The sequence below is a fragment of the Pseudorca crassidens genome, chromosome X (assembly GCF_039906515.1).
Source record: "Pseudorca crassidens isolate mPseCra1 chromosome X, mPseCra1.hap1, whole genome shotgun sequence".
NCBI lineage: Eukaryota > Metazoa > Chordata > Mammalia > Artiodactyla > Delphinidae > Pseudorca > Pseudorca crassidens.
The window spans coordinates 86,718,517-86,743,167 of record NC_090317.1 but is presented as its reverse complement, the minus strand read 5'-3'; the positions used below and the strand labels follow the sequence as shown (position 1 = coordinate 86,743,167).

The following is a 24,651-nucleotide window of genomic DNA, read 5'->3' as shown; positions in this document are numbered from 1 at the left end:
AAAAACTTACTCTACATCAGCAAATAAACAATGTGTAAAAAACGTGTAAAAAAGTAGAATGTGTAAAAAACGTATAAAAAAATAGAATACCATTGACAATCACAATAATATATATCAAGTACCTAGGAATTAATTTAAAATGCAGAAGACCTCTATGAAAGAAAATTAACTCTATTTAGGACATAAACTTCTGTACATTTGAAACTAAAATAATACTGTAAATCAACTATACTTCAAAAAATAAAAAAACATAAAGAAAGAGACCTGAATAAAGGGAGAAGTAAACTATGATCTTTGGATGGGAAGACAACATTATAAAGATGTCAATTTTCCCTAAATTAATCTATAAATCCAATTCATTGACCAAAAAAACCCGACAAGATTTTGTGGAAACTGGACTAATTCTAAATTACATATGGAACAATAAAGATTCATGTGGGCATTTGGTGCCACTGGGGCTCCCACGTTCCAAGCAGTCATATCACCTCTGTGCCTGGTGCTCACAGGGGCAGACCCGAGAGCTAGAAGGCAGCCTCAGGACCAGACTCCTGTGGGTGGGCCACCCACAGAGGTGGGGATAAAACGAAAGCTGAACCCCAGGGACAGGGTGACCAAGGAATAAGATTGAAAATCTTTCCATCAGCTGTACAAGCTGCAGATTAAATCCCCATGATCAGCTAGGTAGACCCTGCGTCTACGGAATATCTGAGTAGACAATGAGTGTTCCCACAAATGAAAATGGTCTAGCTCTGGGAGCTGTGGACTTTTGGGGGAAAACACATGCAGCAATGGGTCAGATCAGAGTCTAAGTGGTCCCCACAGGGCCCACAGCAGTTCCAGAGACCAGCCCACAGGCACAGGAGGGCCTCTTGGGGAGGCGGAGTTGGGCTGTGGCTCACGGTGTGTGCGAGGACACTTACAGCAGAGATCCCAGGGAAACATAATTATTACTATTAATATTACTATGCTTTGATTCATTCGGTCATTGCTTCTGGCTTTTTTGTTTGTTTTTCATTTTTTTCTTGCTTTGTTTTTGTTTTAGTATATTTTCTTAAATTTAGTCTTTTGGGATCTCTATGCTTTACAACATATTCACTTTTATTTTTATCTTTTTAAAATATATTTCTATTTTTACTTTGCTTTTCTGTTCTTCTGTGTTCTTTTCCCTTATTTTTTTCTTCTTCTTTAATATATTTTTCTTTTTTATATATATTTCCATTTCTACTTTGCTTTTCTGTTGTCCTGTGCTTTCTCCCTTTTTCTTCTGTTATTATTTTTTAAAGTCATTTTTATCAGTTTGTTCTGTTTCCTTTATTCTTCACGTGGCACAAAACTTTGGTATGTTTTTTAGGTTATGTGTTTTTGTTAGTTTTAATCCTAATTATTTGATTTCGTTTTTGAGTTCTTCTATTTGTCTGGTTGTTTTCTTGCTTTTTGTTTTATTTGGCTCTGCTTCAGTTTCTTTTATGTGTGTGTATGTTTCCTTGTTTCTGTTTTTGTTTGATTTTGTTTTTACCATTTCTCTGGGATTTTATTTGTCTTTTTTTTCTTCCTTAAGATATTTTCTACTTTATTTTTTTTAATATTTCTAAATCTACATTGCTTTTCTGTTCAGTCTTCTTTCCCCTTTCTCTTCTCCTATTTTGTTTATCATCTTTGTCAGTTTGTTTTGTTTCTTTGCTTCATTCTTCAGTTAGCAGTCTGCTTTGGTTTTGTTTTTCAGTTATGTGTTTTTTCTCAGTTTTCTTTTTAATTGTTTGATTTCGTTCTTGGATTGTTTCGCTTGCCTGGTTGTTCTCTTGCTTTATGACTTATTTGGGTCCATTTTTGTTTCTTCTGTGTGTGCATGTTTCCTTCTTTCTGTTTGATTTTACTTTTTACCATTACTCTGGGGTTTTCTTAGTCTTTTTTTAAAATCTGCTTTATTGCTGGGACGAGTGACTTGTGAGGTCTTGGTCCCTCGACCAGATGTTGGGCCTGAAGCTCTGGGGTGGGAGCACAGAGTCTAGGGTGCTGGACCACTAGAGAATTTCCAGCCCCAGGGAACATTAATCACCGAGAGCTCCCACGGAGGCCTCTATCTAAATCCAAGACCCGACTCCACCCAGCTGTCAGAAGATCCCAGTGCTGGACACCTCACAAAAGACAAAAAACAAGACAGGAACACAAACCCACCCATTAGCACACAGACTACCTAAAGTCACACTAAGCTCACAGACACTCCAAAACACACCACCTGAAGTGGCCCTGCTCATCAGAGGGAAAAGACTCAGCTCCACCCCCTCAGGACGCAGGCACCAATCCCTTCCATCAGGAAGCCTACACAAGCCACGGGACCAACCTCACCACCAGGGGCAGAGGACAGAAACAAAAGGAACTACAACCCTGCAGCCCAGGGAAAGGAGACCTCAAGTACTGTAAATTAGAAAAAATGAGAAGACAGAGAAATATGCAGCAGATGAAGGAGCAAGGTAAAAACCCACCAGACCAAACAAATGAAGAGGAAATAGGCAGTCTACCTGAAAAAGAATTCAGAGTAATGATAGTAAAGATGATACAAAATCAAGGAAATACAATGGAGAAAATACAGGAAATGTTTAACAAAGACCTAGAAGAACTAAAGAGCAAACAAACAAAGATGAACAACACAATAACTGAAATTAAAAATACTCTACAAGGAATCAATAGCAGAATAACTGAGGCAGAAGAATGGAAAGTGAGCTGGAAGACAGAACGGTGGAAAAAACTGCTGCAGAGCAGAATAAAGAAAAAAGAATGAAAAGAATTGAGGACAGTCTCAGAGACCTCTGGGACAACATTAAGCACACTAACATTCGAATTATAGGCGTCCCAGAAGAAGAAAAAAAAGAAAGGGTCTGCAAAAATAGTTGAATAGATTATAGTTGAAAACGTCCCCAACATGGGAAACGAAATAAGACAATCAAGTCCAGGAAGTGCAGAGAGTCCCATACAGAAGAAACAGGATGAGACACGTATTAATCACACTAACAGAAATGAAACACAAAGAGAAAATATTAAAAGCAGCAAGGGAAAAGCAACAAATAACATACAAGAGAATCCCCATAAGGTTAACAGCTGATCTCTCAGCAGAAACTCTGCAAGCCAGAAGGGAGTGGCAGGACATATTTAAAGTAATTAAAGGGAAAAACCTACAACCAAGATCACTCTAACCAGCAAGGATTTCACTCAAATTCGATGAAGACATTAAAACCTTTACAGACAAGCAAAAGCTAAGAGAATTCAGCACCACCAAACCAGCTTTACAAGAAATGCTAAAGGAACTTCTCTAGGCAGGAAACACAAGAGAAGGAAAAGACCTACAAAAACAAAAACAAACCAATTAAGAAAATGGTAATAGGAACATACATATCAATAATTACCTTAAATGTAAATGGATTAAAAGCTGCAACCAAAAGGCACAGACTGGCTGAATGTATACAAAACAAGACCCTACATATGCTGTTTACAAGAGACCCACTTCAGATTTAGGGACCTATATAGACTCAAAGTGAGGGGATGGAAAAAGATATTCCATGCAACTGGAAATCAAAAGAAAGACGGAGTACCAACACTCATATCAGACAAAATAGACTTTCAAATAGAGAATATTACAAGAGACAAGAAAGGACATTACATAATGATCAAAGGATCAATCCAAGAAGAAGCTATAACAATTGTAAGTATCTAGTCACCCAACATAGGACAACCTCAATATATAAGGCAAATGCTAACAGCCATAAAAGGGGAAATTGACAGCAACACAATAATAGTAGGCGAATTTAACACCCCGCTTATACCAATGGACAGATGATCCAAACAGAAAATAAATAAGGAAACACAAGCTTTAAATGACACATTAGACCAGATGAACGTAATTGATATTTATAGGACATTCCATCCAAAAACAACACAATACACTTTCTTCTCATGTGCACACAGAATATTCTCCAGGATAGATCACATCTTGGGTCACTAATCAAGCCACAGTAAATTTAAGAAACTGAAATTGTATCAAGCATCTTTTCTGACCACAACGCTATGAGACTAGATATCAATTTCAGGAAAAAATAATTGTAAAAAATACAAATACATGGAGTCTAATGAAGACACTACTAAACAACCAAGAGATCACTGAAAAAATCAAAGAGGAAATCAAAAAATAAATAGAAACAAATGACAATGAAAACACGATGAACCAAAATCCACGGGATGCAGCAAAGGCAGTTCTAAGAGGGAAGTTTATAGCAATACAATCCTACCTGAAGAAACAAGAAACATCTCAAATAAACAACCTAACCTTAAACCTAAAGCAATTAGAGAAAGATGAACAACAGCAAACAAACAAAAAAACAAACAAAAAACCCCCAAAGTTAGCAGAAGAAATCACAAAGATCAAATCATAAATAAATGAAAAAGAAAGGAAGGAAACAGTAGCAAACATCAATAAAACTAAAAGTTGGTTCTTTCAGAAGACAAATAAAATTGATAAACCAATAGCCAGACTCATCAGGAAAAAAAGAGAGAAGACTCAAATCAACAGAATTAGAAATGAAAATGGAGAAGTAACAACTGACACCGCAGAAATACAAAGGATCATGAAAGACTACTATAAGGAACTAAATGCCAATAAAATGGACAACCTGGAAGAAATGGACAAATTCTTAGAAAAGTACAACCTTCCAAGATTGAACCGGAAAGAAATAGAAAATATAAACAGACCAATCACAAGCACTGAAATTGAAAGTGTGATTAAGTCTTCCAGCAAGCAGCTACATAGCACAGGGAGATCAGCTTGGTGCTTTGTGATCACCTAGGCAAATGGGATAGGGAGGGTGGGAAGGAGATGCACAAGGGAGGAGATATGGGGATATATGTATATGTATAGCTGATTCACTTTGTTATAAATCAGAAACTAACACATCATTGTAGAACAATTATACTCCAATAACGATGTTAAAAAAGAAGTAAATCCCCATAAAGTTTAGTAAGACATTAAAAAAAAAAAAGTCTTCCAACAAACAAAAGCCCAGGGCCAGATCGCTTCACGGGCAAATTCTAGCAATCATTTAGAAAAAAGCTAACACCTATACTTCTCAAACTCTTTCAAAATATAGCAGAGGGAGGAACACTCACAAACTCATTCTACGAGGCCACCATCACACTGATACCAAAACCAGACAAAGATGTCACAAAAAAGATTACAGGCCAATATCACTGATGAACATACATGCAAAAATCGTCAAAAAAACTACTAGCAAACAGAATCCAATAGCACATTAAAAGGATCATACACCATGATCAAGTGGTGATTATCCCAGGAATGCAAGGATTCTTCAATATATGCAAATCAATTAATGTGATACACCATATTAACAAATTGAAGGAGAAAAACCATATGATCATCTCAATAGATGCAGAAAAAGCTTTTAACAAAATTCAACATCCATTTATGATGAAGACGCTCCAGAAAGTAGGCACAGAGGGAACTTTCCTCAACATAATAAAGACCATATATGACAAGCCCACAGCCAACATCATCATCAATGGTGAAAAACCGAAAGCATTTCCTCTAAGATCAGGAAAAAGACAAGGGTGTCCACTCTTGCCACTATTATTCAACATAGTTTTGGAAGTGCCAGCCATGGCAATCAGAGAAGAAAAACAAATAAAAGGAATCCAAATTGGAAAATACGAAATAAAACTGTCACTGTTTGCAGATGACATGATACTATACACAGCAAATGCTAAAGATGCCACCAGGAAAATACTAGATGTAATCAATGAATTTGGTAAAGTAGCAGAATACAAAATTAATGCAGAGAAAGACCCCAAATAGTCAAAGCAATCTTGAGAAAGAAAAATGGAGCTAGAGGAATCAGGTGCCCTGACTTTAGACTATACTACAAAGCTACTCTAATCAAGACAGTATGGTACTGACACAGAAATAGAAATACAGATCAATGGAATAGGATAGAAAGCACACAGATAAACCCACTCACATATGGTCACCTTATCTTTGATAAAGGAGGCAAGAATACACAATGGGGAAAAGACAGCCTCTTCAATAAGTAATGCTGGGAAAACTGGACAGCTACATGTAAAAGAATGATATTTGAACACTTCCTAGAAAGAATATGAATATGAAAAAAAAGAACACTCCCTAACACCATATCCAAAAATAAACTCAAAATGGATTGAAGATCTAAATGTAAGGTCAGACACTATAAAACTCTTAGAGGAAAACATAGGCAGTACACCTATGACATAAATCAAAGCAAGATCCTTTTTGACCCACCTCCTAGAGCAATGGAAATGAAATTAAAAATAAACAAGTGGGACCTAGTGAAACTTAAAAGCTTTTGCACAGGAAAGGAAACCATAAACAAGATGGAAAGACAACCCTCAGAATGGGAGAAAATATCTGCAAACAAAGCAACTGACAAAGGATTAACCTCCAAAATATACAAGCAGCTCATGCAGCTCAATATCAAAAAGAAAACAAAAACAAAGAAAAACCAAATCCAAAAATGGGCAGAAGACCTAAATAGACATTTCTCCAAAGAAGATATACAGATTGCCAACAAACACATGAGAACATGCTCAACATCACTAATCATTAGAGAAATGCAAATCAAAACCACAATGAGGTATCACCTCACACTAGTCACAATGGCCATCATCAAAAAACCTAGAAACAATAAATGCTGGAGAGGGTGTGGAGAAAAGGGAACTCTCCTGCACTGTTGGTAGGAATGAAAATTGATACAGCGACTATGGAGAACAGATGGAGGTTCCTTAAAACACTAAAAGTAGAGCTACCATATGAACCAGCAATCTCACTACTGGGCATATACTCTGAGAAAACCATAATTCAAAAAGAGTCAAATATTGTATATTAATGCATGTATGTGGAGCCTAGAAAAATGGTACAGATTAACCGGTTTGCAGGGCAGAAGTTGAGACACAGATGTAGAGAACAAACGTATGGACATCAAGGGGGGAAAGCCGCTGGGGGGTGGGGATGGTGGTGTGATTAAAAAAAAAAAGTCACGTACCCCAATGTTCATTGCAGCACTATTTACAATAGCCAGGACATGGAAGCAACCTAAGTGTCCATCGACAGACGAATGGATAAAGAAGATGTGGCACATATATACAATGTAATATTACTCAGCCAGAGAAAGGAATGAAATTGGGTTATTTGTAGTGATTTGGATGGACCTAGAGTGTGTCATACAGAGTGAAGTAAGTCAGAAAGATAAAAACAAATACCGTATGCTAACACATATATATGGAAAGTAAAAAAGTGGTACTGATGAACCTAGTGGCAGGGCAGGAATAAAGATGCAGACAGAGAACGGACTTGAGGACACTGGGGGAAGGGGAAGCCGGGACGAAGTTAGAGAGTAGCATTGACATATATACACTACCAAATGTAAAATGGATGGCTAGTGGGAAGCCGCTGCAGAGCACAGGGAGTTCAGCTTCATGTTTTGTGACGACCTAGGGGGGTGGGATAGGGAAGGTGGGAGGGAGACGCAAGAGGGAGGGCATATTGGGATATGTATATACGTATAGCTGATTCACTTTGTTCTACAGCAGAAACTAACAACATTGTAAAGCAATCATACTCCAATAAAGATATTAAAAATAAAAGATTTATGTGGTTCAACAATATTTAGTACAAGTCTGCAACAAGAAAAGCAGAGTGGAGATTTACCTGACCTGATATTAAGGCAAATTACAAACCGTTAATAATTCGAAGAATGTGATACTGGCAACGCAGCAAGTAGGCAATGGAACAAAATAGAATCCAGGAATGGACTCAAGAATATACAGGAACTTGGTACCTAATAATGGTGGTAACACAAATCAATGGGGAGAGAACAGGTCATTTAATAAACGGGGTTGGGAAAACTGGCTTATTATGTAGAGAAAATAAAATTAGATCATTTTATACAGCATATACAGAATAAATACCCACTATATTAAAGACCTTACATGGAAGGCAACATTATAAAACTATAATGTGAACAGTTACATTATAGTTACAGAAAAAGTAGACACATCTTTATGACCCAGGGGTAGGGAAGAATTTATTAAATAAGATCCCCAAAGCACACACCATAAATGTACAGATTGATGGGTTTGACAAAATCAACTTAAATACTTATTGGTTAGGGGTAAAGTGTACTGATATCTGCAAATTACTTGGAAATGCATCAAAAAGGATGGATAAATGGATGGCTAGAGATGGAGAGAGGGATAGTTATATGGTTATATGGTATAAAGCTGTTAATTATAGAATCTAAGTGTGGTCATATGAGTGTTTATATGGTTATATGGTATAAAGCTGTTAATTACAGAATCTAAGTGGTGGTCATATGAGTGCTTGCCATCCTATCCTTCCAACTTTTCTGTGTGTTTTTTTTTTTTGGCCACGCCACATGGTGTGGCATGAGGGATCTTAGTTCCCTGACCAGGGATGGAACCCACGCCCCTTGCGGTGGAAGGGTAGAGTCTTAACCACTGGATCGCCAGGGAAGTCCCACTTTTCTGTATGTATGAAATCATAATGAAAGGTCAGTGAGAATGAAATACTTTTGTTCTAAAAAGGATATTGTACATAAATTTCTAAAAAATTGTGGCTGACTGGAAAAGATATTTGACACATGTACACACAGATATAGAAAAGATATTTGCTTTATTTTTATGTTTATTTGTTTAGGGTATATTATGTATTGAAGGTTTAACATACAGTCTTGTTAAATTGTCATTTATATACAGATTGCTAAATTGCCCTAAAGAAAGTTGAACCAAATTTACATTTGCATAAAGATAGCCAGTTGCTGTCACCATTGTCACTTCTTGGGTATTGTTCTTTTTTTTCTTTTTTTAATTGGGGTATAGTTGTTTTACAATGTTGTGTTAGTTTCTGTTGTACAGCTAAGTGAACCAGCTATATGTATACATATATCCCCTATTTTTTGGATTTCCTTCCCATTTAGGTCACCACAGAGCACTGAGTAGAGTTCCCTGTGCTATACAGCAGGTTCTCATTAGTTATCTATTTTACACATAGTAGTGTATATATGTCAATCCCAATCTCACAAGAAACTTCTGTAATCAGAAAGAAAAAAGACAAGTAACCTAAAAGAAAATTTGCAAGATAAATAGGCACTTCAGAGAATGTGAAAACAAATGGCTAATATATATAAAAAAGAAGATCAACCTCATCTGTAGTCAAATAAATGCAAATTAAAATAAAAGATACTACTTGAAACCCACTGGATTAGCAAAAATTAAGAAGTTATAAGATATCAGCCCTGGCAATAATATGAAGAAATAGAAACCCTTATGCATTCTTCATAGGACTATAAATTTAGAACAAATATAATCTAGAGCAATTTGGCCATATTTGGCAAAAAATCTATATGCATATTTACAGGATCCAGGACTTCAACTCCTAAATACATACTTCAGATAAACTGACACAGGAACACAAAGATACAGAGACATCTATGAAGATATTCCCTGTAGCACTGTTTGCAATATCCCAGAACTGGAAACAACTATCAAACAACAAATAAAGTCTATGATATAAGTAATTGTTGGAATATAATTCAGCAGTCATCAGGAACGAACCATATACGAATACAGAAAGATCTACAAAATAACACTGAGTGAAAAAGTAAGAAATAGAATATGTACAACACAGTATCTTTCATGTTAAAAAAGGAAAAAATCTACACATATAAACATCACTATAGATTGTGCATGCACATATATATATATATATATATAAAAAATATATGGAAGATGGCTTGGAGGGACACACATCAAATACCCAAGAGTGGATAACTATGGGTAGAGAGAAGGGGACTGAATCAGGAAGAAAGGCTGAAGGGGACAAAAACCAAATATAAAACCAAAAATAAAAGAGTGTTTATGCATGGGCTGATGATGACAGATCATAAACTGAGGAGACTATCATAGCAATTGATTTCCAATGTTTCTGAAGTCTAAAGTGAACATAAAACTTCCCCACCTCAAAATACCATAAAAACCACGTGCTTAAAGGAAATGTCAAAAAAAATAAAATAGAAATGAACTGACCACTTCCCGGTCACATGGCTTACCGGAGTACACAGCACATGAGCAGCAGATGGGTGGGGACGTTAGCCGGATTGAGCATACTGGGTGTGTCTGACTTCATACAGGCCAGGAAGGCACGCATCCTTCTGTTCTTGTCCTCAACTGCTTTGCCTAGCCAGAGCTTCTTGAGGTTTGGGCAAGTCCATTCCCGAAATGTCAGGGCAGACACCAGCTCAGGGGTTTGAGGTGACTTCCCTTTATAGGCAGACCACTCTTTAAGGATCACTGAAGGAACTAGAAAACAGAAATTGAGGAAAAACTGGCTATAGAGACTCTGAGCATTTCTGCAGCTGGTCACAATTGACAGAAACCATCACACTTCAACATCTTTGTATTTTCTGTCACTATAATTTTTATTGTTAGCAGTAGTAACAGCAGGAGTAGTAAGCATTTATTAGATGCTTGGTATGTATTAAGTATTTTACATATAAATGTAAATCTTACTTACTCTTCAGAACAAACCTGAGAGAGAAGCATTATGACTATATTATCACAAAACACAGTGCTCATTTTGCAGGTGAAAAAAGGAATCAAAGCTCAATGGTCACACAGCTCTACAGTCACACAGCAGTCCCCCACTTATTTGCAGGGAATAAGTTCCAAGACCCCCAGTGGATGCCCAAAACCATGGACAGTACCGAATCCTGCAATATACTATGTTTTTTCCTATACCTACGTACCTACGATAAAGGTACGTAAGAGATTAACAACAATAACTAATAATAAAATAGAACAGTTATAACAATATACTGTAATAAAAGTTATGTTAAAGTGGTCTCTCTCTCTCCAAATATCTTATTGTACAAATTTAATGCCATTTCCATCTTAACTAAGCACTTACCGTGTACTGTGTCCATAACTTTTGCAGTTCGAGATGCGATAGCAAAACTAGCACAAATTTCTTTTTCCTTCTTCACAATTTCACAGACAGAAGACTCATTCTTACCATAGATCTTTTTGTTCTTACTATAGATCTTAGTAACGTCAGCATATGATATTTTTTCTTCCCTTATTAAGTTGAGAACTTTCACCTTTTCACTTAAAGGAAGCACTTTACAGCTTCCTTTTGGCATATCTGAATTGCCAGCATCACTACTCTTGCACTTCAGGGCCATTATTAAGTAAAATAAGGGTTAATTGAACATAAGCACTGAGATACTGGGACAGTTGATTTGATAACCCAGACAGCTACTAAGTGACTAACAGGCAGCATACGCTGAACAGAGGAATGTTTCACATCCTGGGTGGGAGGGAGCAGGATTATGCGAGATTTCATCACACTACTCAAAACAGTGTGCAATTTAAAATTTATGAATTGGCTGCGTGCCCACCCAGCCCCTATTATAGTCCGAGATAAAGAACGCAAGATTAAAATGGAAGTCTCCACTATACCCTGACATCCCTTTTGCAGTATCCCAGTGGTCACAAAGACCAAGCCTGGTACAAGCAGGGGGAGACCGTGCCCAGGACTGGAGGTGAGCATTCTAAGATCAGTAAGGTTCCGAGCTGCCGGAGACTCCAGTTCCTGTCTTGTTGCTCCACCATCCCTCGGGCATGGCCCTCGTCTGAATGAATATTTGACCACATGGATGGATAAATATTCCAGCCAGGAGGACTGAGATACTTTTCCATTATAGGTTATTACAATATATTGAATATAGCTCCATGTACTATACAGCGACATAGAAAGAGAAGAAGGAAAATTAGACATCAGGAAAGGCGCCGAATGTAAGACAGCAAACAGACACAGTGAAATCTAAACCAGGGTCAGTGACTTTCTTTCCAAGTTGGGTCCTCAATGGACGGCCCTAAACGCCGCCTGCCCCCTGGCAGAAACATCACAGATTTCTCAGAAGTGGCTTTGAGGCTTTTCAGAGGCTCGGAGATGATCCTTTGGAGCTCAGGGGGCACCTTCAAGATGGCAGAGGAGTAAGACGTGGAGATCACCTTCCTCCCCACAAATACATCACAACTACATCTATATGTGGAACAACTCATACAGAACACCTACTGAACACTGGCAGAAGACCTCAGACTTCCCAAAAGACACCTCAGGTGACTTACACGCAGAGGCAGGGCCAAATCCAAAGGTGAACCCGAGGAGCTGTGTGAACAAAGAAGAGAAAGGGAAATTTCTCCCAGCAGCCTCAGGAGCAGTGGTTTAAATCTCCACAATCAGCTTGATATACCCTGCACCTGTGGAAAACCTAAACAGACAGCGAATCATCCCAAAACTGAGGCATTAGACTTTGGGAACAACTGTAGACTTGGGATTTCCTTTCCGCATGTAATTTATTTCTGGTTCTATATTTATCTTAGTTTAGTATTTAGAGTTTATTATCATTGGTATATTTGTTTATTGATTTGGTTGTGCCCTTCCTTTTTTATTTTTTATGTATACATATATAGATAGATTTATTTATTTTACTTTTTCTCTTTTTGTGAGTGTGTATGTGTATGCTGCTTTGTGTGATTTTGACTGTATAGCTTTGCTTTTGCCACTTGCCCTAGCGTTCTGACTGTCCGTTTTTTTTTTTTTTTTAAGTATAGTTTATAGCACTTGTTAGCATTGAAGGATTTGTTTTTGGGTTTGGTTGCTCTCTTCTTTCTTTTTTTAATTACATTTTTATTTTTAACAATTTTTTCTATTTTAATAACATTATTTTATTTGTTTAGTTTTCGTTCTTTCTTGCTTTCTTTTTTCTCCCTTTTCTTCTGAGCTGTGTGGCTGACAGGGTCTTGGTGCTCTGCCCAGGTGTCAGGCCTGAGCCTCTGAGGTGGGAGAGCCGAGTGCAGGACATTGGTTCACCAGAGACCTCCAAGCCCCATGTAATATCAAACAGCAAAAGCTCTGCCAGAGATCTCCATCTCAATGGTAAGACCCAGCTCCACTCAACGACCAGTAAGTTACAGTACTGGACACCCCATGCCAAACAACTAGCAAGACAGGAACACAAACCCATCCATTAGCAAAGAGGCTGCCTAAAATCATAATAAGTTCACAGACACCCCAAAATACACCACCGGACGTGGTCCTGCCCACCAGCGAGACAAGATCCAGCTTCAGCCAACATAACACAGGCACCAGTCTCCTCCACCAGGAAGCCTACACAACCCACTGAACCAACATTAGCCACTGGGGGCAGCCACCAAAAAAAATGGGAACTACGAACCTGCAAGCTGCGAAAAGGAGATCCCAAACACAGTAAGTTAAGCAAAATGAGATCAGAGAAAACACAGCAGATGAAGGAGCAAGGTAAAAACTCATCAGACCAAACAAATAAAGAGGAAATAGGCAGTTTACCTGAAAAAGAATTCAGAGTAATGATAGTAAAAATGATCCAAAATCTTGGAAATAGAATGGAGAAAATAGAAGAAACGTTTAACAAGGAGCTAGGAGAACTAAAGAGCAAACAAACCATGATGAACAACACAAAAAAATGAATTAAAAATTCTCTAGAAGGAATCAATAGCAGAATAACTGAGGCAGAGGAAAGGATAAGTGACCTGGAAGATTAAATAGTGGAAATAACTACCGCAGAGCAGAATAAAAAAAAAAAGAATGAAAAGAATTGAGGACAGTCTCAGACACTTCTGGGACAACATTAAACGCACCAACATTCGAATTATAGGGGTCCCAGAAGAAGAAGAGACAAAGGGACTGAGAAAATATTTGAAGAGATTATAGGTGAAAACTTCCCTAATATGGGAAAAGAAATAGTCAATCAAGTCCAGGAAGTGCAGAGAGTCCCATATAGGATAAATCCAAAGAGAAACATGCCAAGACACATATTAATCAAACTATCAAAAATTAAATATAAAGAAAAAATATTAAAAGTAGCATGGGAAAAACAACAAATAACATACAATGGAATCCCCAAAAGGTTAACAGCTGATCTTTCAGGAGAGACTGCAAGACAGAAGGGAGGGTGGCAGGACATATTTAAAGTGATGAAAGGGAAAAACCTACAACCAAGATTACTCTAACCAGCAAGGATCTCATTCAGATTCAACAGAGAAATTAAAACCTTTACAGATAAGCAAAAGTTAAGAGAATTCAGCACCACCAAACCAGCTCTCCATCAAATGCTAAAGGAACTTCTCTAGGCAGCAAACACAACAGAAGGAAAAGACTTACAATAACAAACCCAAAACAATTAAGAAAATGGTAATAGGAACATACATATTGATAACTATCTTAAATATAAATGGATTAAATGCTGTAACCAAAACACAAAGACTGGCTGAATGGATACAAAAACAAGACCCATATATATGCTGTCTACAAGAGACCCACTTCAGGCCTAGGGACATATACAGACTGAAAGTGAGGGGATGGAAGAAGATATTCCATGCAAATGGAAATCAAAGAAAGCTAGAGTAGCAATTCTCATATCAGACAAAATAGACTTTAAAATAAAGACTAATTACAAGAGACAAAGAAGGACACTACATAATGATCAAGGGATCAATCCAAGAAGAAGATATAACAATTGTAAATATTTATTCACCCAACATAGGAGCACCGCAAAACATAAGGCAAATGCTAACAGCCATAAAGGGGAAGTTGACAGTAACACAATCATAGTAGAGGACTTTAACACCCCACTTTCACCAATGGACAGATGATCCAAAATGAAAATAAATAAGGAAACACAAGCTTTAAATGATACATTAAACAAGACAGACTTAATTAATATTTATAGGACATTCCATCCAAAAACAACAGATTAGACTTTCTTCTCAAGTGCTCATGGAACATTCTCCAGGATAGGCAATACCTTGGGAGACAAATCAAGCTTTGGTAAATTTAAGAATATTGAAATAAAGTATCTTTTCTGACCACAAGGCTATGAGACTAGATATCAATTATGGGAAAAAAATCTGTAAAAAATACAAACACATGGAGGCTAAACAATACACTACTAAATAAGCAAGAGATACTGAAGAAATCAAAGAGGAAATCAAAAAATACGCAGAAACAAATGACAATGAAAACACAACGACCCAAAACCCATGGGATGCAGCAAAAGCAGTTCTAAGAGGGAAGATTATAGCAATGCAATCTTACCTCAAGAAACAAGGAACATCTCAAATAAACAACCTAACCTTAAACCTAAAGCAATTAGAGAAAGAAGAACAAAAAAACCCCAAAAGGTAGCAGAAGCAAAGAAATCATAAAGATCAGATAAGAAATAAATGAAAAAGAAATGAAGGAAACGAGAGCAAAGATCAATAAACTAAAAGCTGGTTCTTTGAGAAGATATACAAAGTTGATAAACCATTAGCCAGACTCAACAAGAAAAAAGTGGAGAAGACTCAAATCAATAGAATGGGAAAGGAAAAAGGGGAAGTAACAACTGACACTGCAGAAATACAAAGGATCAAGAGAGATTACTACAAGCAACTATATGCCAATAAAATGGACAACCGGGAAGAAATGGACAAATTATTAGAAAAGCACTACCTTCTGAGACTGAACTACGAAGAAATAGAAAATAGAAACAGACCAATCACAAGCACTGAAACTGAAACTGTGATTAAAAATCCTCCAACAAACAAAAGCCCAGAACCAGATGGCTTCACAGGCGAATTCTACCAAACATTTAGAGAAGAGCTAACACCCCTCCTTCTCAAACTCTTCCAAAATATAGCAGAGGGAGGAACACTCCCAAACTCAGTCTAGGAGGCCACCACCAACCTGATACCAAAACCAGACAAAGATGCCACAAAAAAAGAAAACTACAGGCCAGTATCACTGATGAACATAGATGCAAAATTCCTCAACAAAATATTAGCAGAGGCCAACAGCAGATTAAAAGGATCATACAACACGATCAAGTGGGGTTTACCCCAGGAATGCATGGATTCTTCAATATATGCAAATGAATCAATTTGATAAACCATATTAACAAACTGAGGGAGAAAAACCATATGATCATCTCAGTAGATGCAGAAAAAGCTTTTGACAGAATTCAACACCCATTTATGATAAAAAAAAACCCTCCAGAAAGTAGGCATAGAGGGAACTTAGCTCAACATAATCAAGGCCATATATGACAAACCCAAAGCCAACATCATTCTTAATGGCAAAAAACTGAAACCATTTCCTATAAGATCAGGAACAAGACAAGGTTGCCCACTCTCACCACTATTATTCAACACAGTTTTGGAAGTTTTAGCCACAGCCATCAGAGAAGAAAAAGAAATAAAAGGAATCCAAATCAAAAAGAAGAAGTAAAACTGCCACTGTTTGCAGATGACACGGTACTATACATAGAGAATCCTAAAGATGCTACCGGAAAACTAGTAGAGCTAATCAATGAATTTGGGAAAGTAGCAGGATACAAAATTAATGCACAGAAATCCCTTGCATTCCTATACGGTAATGATGAAAAATCTGAAAGTGAAATTAAGAGAACACTCCTATTTACCACTGCAACAAAAAGAATAAAATATCTAGGAATAAACCTACCTAAGGAGACAAAAGACCTGTATGCTGAAAATTATAAGACACTGATGAAAGAAATTAAAGATGATACACATAGATGGAGAGATATACCATGTTCTTGGATTGGAAAAATCAACATTGAGAAAATGACTCTACTACCTAAAGCAATCTACAGATTCAATGCAATCCCTACCAAATTACCACTGCCAGTTTTCACAGAACTAGAACAAAAAATTTCACAAATTGTACAGAAACAAAAATACCCTGAATAGCCAAAGCAATCTTGAGAAAGAAAAACAGAGTTGGAGGAATCAGGCTCCCAGACTTCAGACTATATTACAAAGCTACAGTAATCAAGACAGTATGGTACTAGCACAAAAATTGAAATATAGATCAGTGGAACAGGATAGAAAGCCCAGAGATAAACCCATGCATATACGGTCACCTTACCTTTGATAAAGGAGGCAAGAATATAGAATGGAGAAAAGACAGCCACTTCAATAAGTGGTGCTGGGAAAACTGGACAGCTACACAGAAAAGAACGAAATTAGAACAGTCCCTAACACCATACACATAAATAAACTCAGAATGGATTAGAGACCTACATGTAAGACCAGGCACTATAAAACTCTCTGAGGAAAACATAGGCAGAACACTCTATGACATAAATCAGAGCAAGATCCTTTTTGACCCACCTCCTAGCGAAATGGAAATAATAACAAAAAAACAAATGGGACCTAATGAAACTTAAAAGCTTTTGCACAACAAAGGAAAACATAAACAAGATGAAAGATAACCCTCAAAATGGGAGAAAATATTTTCAAAGAAAGCAACTGACAAATGATTAGTCTCCAAAATATACAAGCAACTCATGCAGCTCAATATCCAAAAAGCAAACAACCCAATCCAAAAATGGGCAAAAGACCTAAACAGACATTTCTCCAAAGAAGAGATACAGATTGCCAACAAACACATGAAAGGAAGCTCGACATGACTAATCATTAGAGAAATGCAAATGAAAACTACAATAAGGTATCACCTCACAATGGTCAGAATGGGCATCATGAAAAACAATCTACAAACAATAAATGCTGAAGAGGGTGTGCAGAAAAGCGATCCCTCTTGCACTGTTGGGGGGAATGTAAATTGATACAGCCACAATGGAGAACAGTATGGAGGTCCCTTAAAAAACTTAAAATAGAACTACCATATGACCCTGCAATCCCACTACTGGGCATATACCCTGAGAATACCATAATTCAAAAAGAATCATGTACCACAATGTTTATTGCAGCTCTATTTACAATAGCCAGGACATGGAAGCAGCGTAAGTTTCCATCGACAGTTGAATGGATAAAGAAGATGTGTCACATATATACAATGGAATATTACTCAGCCATAAAAAGAAGCGAAACTGAGTTATTTGTAGTGAGGTGGATGGACCTAGAGAGTGTCATACAGAGTGAAGTAAGTCAGAAAGAGAAAAACAAATACCATATGCTAACACTTATGTATGGAATCTAAAAAAATAATTAAAAGGTTCTGAAGAACCTAGGGGCAGGACAGGAATAAAGACACAGACATAGAGAATGGACTTGAGGACACGGGGAGGGGGAAGGGTAAGCTGGGATGAAGTGAGAAAGTGGTATGGACATATATACATTACCAAATGTAAAATAGACAGCTAGTGGGAAGCAGCCACACAGCACAGGGAGATCAGCTTGGTGCTTTGTGTCCACCTAGAGGGGTGGGATAGGGAGGGTGGGAGCGAGACACAAGAGGCAGGAGATGTGGGGATGTATGTATATGTATAGCTGATTCACACTGTTATACAGCAGAAGCTAACACACCATTGTAAAGTAATTATAGTCCAATAAAGATGTTAAAAAAACAGAAAAGAAAACTTATGAATTGTTTATTTCTGGAATTTTTCATTTAATATTTTTGAATCATGGTTGACCTTGGGTAATTGAAACCATGAAAGAGAAAACAAAGATAAGGGACTTGGTACTGTATTTTGAAAGTCATTTCTTAAGTAGATGTACCAGGCTAGGCAAGGAAAGAAGTCCAAGGTAGAATCACATGAATACCTGGCTTCATAACAGACTATAGGACACCCCAAAAGACTTAAAAGAATACTACAAAATTCTCAAGAAAACATCTTTTAGATTTATGAAGGTGTAACAGACAAGGAAAACATGGCTTCTGTCTACTTCTAGTGTACCTCAGGCTCCTAAGCTATATCTTCTTTTATTTAAGTCTTTTAGTATCTACTCAGTTACCAAAGCTAGAAACCTGGAAGTCATCCCAGACTCCTTGCTGTCCTTCACCTTCTACACTGGTTATTTCAAAGGTCCCGCTGATTCTACTGTCTTATCATGCCTTTTATCTGTCCCTTTTCTTCATCACAAGAAATATTGTTGAGGTTCAGATCTCAAATAATAACAAAAGGGTCATCTTTTACCTTGCAAGAGTCTCCAGACTGTTGTCCCTGCTTTCATCTTGTCCAGTCCCTCTCATACCCATACTCTACAACCACTAGAATGATCTTTTTAAAAAACCTTTTAGTTTCAAATAATTATAGATTCACAGGGAGTTGTGAAGATAGTAGACAGAAGTCCTGTGTACCCTTTATCTAGTTTCCCGCAATGGTTATATCTAAAATGATTATAAGGACTTCCCTGGCAGTACAGTGGGTGAGACTCCACACTTCCACTGCAGGTGGCACAGGTTTGATCCCTGATCAGGGAACTAAGATTCCTCCACGCAGTGTGGCCAAAAAACAAATAAAATAAAGAAAAATAAAATAAAATGATTATAATACAATATCAAAGCTAGGAAACTGACATTGGCACAACTATGTGTATAGTTCTGTGTCATGTGTAGATTCATATAACTACCACCACAATCAAGATACAGAACTATTCCATCACCACAAAGTTCTCCCCTGTGCTACCCCTTTTATGGTCACACCCAGTGCCCTCCAGCACCATCCTTAATCCCTGGCAACTACCAATCTGTTCTCTATCTGTACAATTTTGTCAATTTGAGAATGTTACATAAATTGAATCAGTATCCAACCTTTTGAGATTGGCATTTTCACTCAGCATAATGCCCTTGAGAGCTATCCATGTTGATGCATATATCAATAGCTCATTCCTTTTTTGCTGAGTAATATTCCATGATATCTAGGTTGTGTCCAGTATGGGGCTATTACGAATAAAGGTGGTATGAATATTTGTGTGTAAGTTCCTGCATGAAAATAAGTCTTCATTCTCTGGGATAAATGCCCAAAAGTGTGAGTGCTACACACTTATTTTTAGTTTTAAGTAACTGCCAAATTATTTTCCAGAGTGGTGGTACCATGTTACATTCCCACCAGCAAATTATGAGTGATCCAGCTTTTCCACATCCAATCCAGCCTGCTGTATTATCACCATTATTCATTTTAGCCATTCTGATAGGTATGTCGTGACACTTCATTGTGGTTTTAATTTGCATTTTTCTAATGGCTAATGATGTTGAACATCTTTTCATGTCTTTATATTCCATATGTATATCTTCTTCAGTGAAATGTTTGTGCATGTCTTTTGCTGATTTTCTAATTGGATTATTTTTATATTGTTCAGTTTTTTTTTTGTTGTTGTTGTTGTTTTTGTGGCACGCGGGCCTCTCACTGTTGTGGCCTCTCCCGTTGCAGAGCACAGGCTCCGGACGCGCAGGCTCAGCAGCCATGGCTCATGGGCCCAGCCGCTCCGCGGCATGTGGGATCCTCCCAGAGTGGGACACGAATCCGTGTCCCCTGCATCGGCAGGCGGACTCTCAACCACTGCGCCACCAGGGAAGCCCTGTTCAGTTTTTTTTAAGTGAATTTCCTCTTTATTATTCTTGAGTAGAAGCTTATATTATATCTGAAATGACATTAAGGAGAATAGATAAATACAGATATAGATACATATATAGATAATCTAAGGCTCCTAAGACTTTATTATTTTTAAATGAGCATTAAGTCAAAGTTCATAATTATTTTGTACAAATAAGTGTCATCAGACTAGTTAAATGGTGGTTTTTTTTAACATCTTTATTGGAATATAATTGCTTTACAATGTTGTCTTAGTTTCTGCTGTATAGCAAAGTGAATCAGCTATAGGTATACATATTGTTCAGTTTTGAGTTCTTTCAGATACTTGCTTTCAGAGTATTTCAGATACTAGTCTAGATATGTAGTACTTGTTCACCTATGGATTTCCAATTGATCCAGTACCACTTGTTAAAAAGACAACCTTTCTTCCACCAAAGTGCTTCTGTGGCTTTGTCAAAAATCAGTTGGCCGTACTTGTGTGAGGCTATTTCTGGGTTCCCTATTCTGTTCCATTTGTCTATATGTCTATATATCACTGCCAGTACCACACATTCTTAATTACGGCAGCGACATAATAAATCTTGTAATCAGGTAGAGTGACTGCTTCCAATTTATTATTCCTTCTTAAAAATGTTTTAGCTATTCTGGTTCCTTTGTTTTTCCATATAAATATTAGAATAATCTTGTCTACATACACACAGAATCCTGCTGGCATTAGATAGAAATTGTGTCAAACCTGTATACAATTAATTTCTGTTGAATCAGTAGTAAAAATAATTCCCAACAAACAGAAGTCCAGGACCAGACAACTTGATAGTGAATTGCACCAAAAATTTAAAGGAGAGCTAACAACTATCCTTCTCAAATGATTCCAAGAAATTGAAGAGCAAGGAACGTCTCCAAACTCATTCTATATAAAACAAAAATATCCTCCAGGAATAAAGGGGAAATAAAGACATTCCAGATGAAGAAAAAACTTTTTTAAAAGCAGACCTACCCTAAGAAAATGACTAAAGGTACTTCTCTACACAGAAAAGAAATGATAAAAGAAGGAATCTTGGAATATCAGAAAGGAAGAAAAAACAATGGAAAGAACAAAAATATGGATAAATACAATAGATTTTCCTTCTTCTCTTGAGTTTTCTAAATTACACTTCATGGTAAGCAAAAACCATAATACTGTTTAATGTGGCTCTGAATGTCTGTAGAGAAAATATTTAAGACAATTATTAATGGAGGAAGGTAAAGAGATGCAACAGAGGTCAGGTTCACTTCACTTGAACTGGTAAAATGTCAACACCAGTAGACTGCAATAAGTTATGTATATACAATGTAATACCTAGTAAATATACTGAAATAGCTATACAAAGAGATATACCAAAAACATATAGATAAATAAAAATGGAATTCTAAAATAAGTTCATGTAATCCATAGAAGGGAAGAATAAGAAAACAGATATGAAAACCAGAGAAAACAAACAGAAGCAAAAATAAAATGACAGACTTAAGTCCTAACATGTCAGTAATTACATTAAATGTAAGTGGTCTAACAACACCAATTAAATACAGAGATTGACAGACTGGATAAAAAAACATGACCCAGGGCTTCCCTGGTGGCGCAGTGGTTGAGAATCTGCCTGCCAATGCAGGGGACACGGGTTTGAGCCCTGGTCTGGGAAGATCCCACATGCTGCGGAGCAACTAGGCCCGTGAGCCACAACTACTGAGCCTGCGCGTCTGGAGCCTGTGTTCCGCAACAAGAGAGGCTGCGATAGTGAGAGGCCTGCGCACCGCGATGAAGAGTGGCCCCCGCTTGCCTCAACTAGAGAAAACCCTCGCACAGAAACAAAGACCCAACACAGACAAAAATAAATAAATAAATAAAATTTAAAAAATGACCCAAATATATGCTGTCTACAAAACATTCACTTCAAATATAAATGATATTGGTAGGTTGAAAGGAAAAGAATGGAAAATAATATACCATGAGAACATTAATCAAAAGACAGAAGGAAAGGCTATATTAATACCACATTAAGTACACTTCAGAGCAAAAAAACTGCCAGGGACAGAGAGGGACATTACAAAATGCTAAAAGTGTCAATCCACCAAGGAGACATAGCAATCCTAAATGTGTGTCACCAAATAACAGAGCCACAAAATACATGATGCAACAACTGACAGAAATGAAATGAGAAATAGACACATCCACAATTATAATTAGAGACTTCAACCCACCTCTCAATAATGGGTAGATCAACTATACAGAAAATCAGCAAGAATACAGAACTCAACACCATCAATGAACAGAATCTAATTGACTCTTACAGAATATACAACAAGAGTATAATACATGTTCTTTTCACATGCCCACAGAACATATGCCACGATAGATCATATCCTGGGCCATAAAACAAACTCCAATAAATTTTAAAGAATTGAAATCATACAAAGTATATTCTCAGGCCACTATGGAATCAAACAAGAAATTAACAGAAAGATAACAGAAAAATCTATAAATACTTGGAAAATAACAAAACACTTGTATATAATTAATGGGTCAAAGAGGAAGTCTCAAGGAAAAGAAAGAAATAATGGAACTAAATGAAAATAAAAATACAGAATATTAAAATTTGTGAGATGGAACTAAATAACTGCTGAGAGGGAAATTTATAGCACAAAATGCTCACATTTAGAAAAGAGGAAAAGTCTTTAATTGATCATCTAACAAGAAGAGGAGCAGAAAGCCAAACCTTCAGCAAACCAAGGAAAGAAATAATAAGGATAAAATCAGAAATCAATGAAATTGAAAACAGAAAAACAATAGAGAAAAAAAATCAATGAAACAAAAACCCGGTTCTTTGAAAAGAACAATAAAATTGACAATATTATAGCAAGACTGCAAAGAAAAAGAGACAGAAGACACAAATTGCTAATATCAAGAATGAGACAGGATATCACCACAAAACCTGCAGATATCAAAAGAACTGTATGGGAATACTGTAAACAACTCTGCACACATAAATTTGACAACTTACGCAAAATAGACCAATTTCTCAAAAAATGCAAGCTACCAGAACACACCTAATATCAAGTAGATAATTTGATTAGCCCTATAAATTTTTATGAAATTTAATTTAAAACTTCACACACACACACACAGACACACACAAAACCTGGCTCAACTGGTTTCACTGGAGAATTCTACTAAATGTTTAACAAAAAATTAACATCAGTTGTCACAATTGTCACAATCAAGGATTGTGTAGACAATCCTTTTAGAAAATAGGAGTGAACGCTTCTGAACTATTTTTATAAAGCCAGTATTATGCTGATGCAAAAGCCAGATAAAGACAGTACATAAAAGTACTTCAGACTGATATTCCTCATCAATATAGATGTACAAATTCTTAACAAAATATTAGTCAATAGAATTCAGCAATATATAAAATGAATTATACACCATGGCCAAGTAGGGTTTATTCCACGGTTGCAAGCCTGGTTCAATACTTGAAAAATCAATGTAATCCACCATACAAACAGGCTAAAGAAGAAAAATAATATAATCATCTCAGTGGATGCAGAAAAACATTTGATAAAATTTGACAATTGCTCATGATTTAAAAAAAAACTCTCTGGGAACTTCCCTGGTGGTCCAGTGGCTAAGGCTCCGTGCTCCCAATGCAGGGGGCCTGGATTCAATCCCTGATCAGGGAACTAGATCCCACATGCTGCAACTAAGAGGTCACATGCCGCAACTAAAAGATCCCTTATCTCAACTAAAGATCCTGCATACCACAATGAAGATCCCACATGCTGCAACTAAGACCCAGTGCAGCCAAATACGTAAATAAATAAATATTAAAAAAATAACTCTCTGGAAACTAGGAATAGAAGGGAATTTCTTCAACTTGATAAAGAACATCTACAAAAAAACCTCCTACTAACATTGTACTTAATGGTTTAAGACTGTATGTTTTTCTCTTAAAATCAGAAACAGGGCTAGGATGTCTGCCCTTACCACTGCTCTTCAACATATTACTGGAAGTTCTAGCCAGTGTAGGAAGGCAAGAAAATGAAATAGAAGGCATACAGATCAGAAAGGAAGAAATAAAACTGACCCTAACTGCAGATGACATATAGTCCATGTAGAAAATCACAA

At 36.9% G+C, this 24,651-nt stretch overlaps 1 protein-coding gene across 6 annotated transcripts in view; it reads right to left on the bottom strand.

Moving 5' to 3' along the window:
- Positions 1-24,651, bottom strand: part of FAM120C (family with sequence similarity 120 member C) — a 138,650-nt gene that overhangs the window by 55,880 nt on the left and 58,119 nt on the right. For 4 of the 6 annotated variants that reach the window (XM_067722539.1, XM_067722543.1, XM_067722542.1 and 1 more), the window contains exon 10: positions 10,161-10,410. In XM_067722539.1, coding sequence (XP_067578640.1) covers positions 10,161-10,410 — 250 coding nt within the window. Of the gene's footprint in view, positions 1-8,708; positions 9,142-10,160; positions 10,411-18,526; positions 20,539-24,651 lie in introns of those variants that run through there. The other 2 variants (XM_067722544.1, XM_067722545.1) reach the window with 2 other exon arrangements.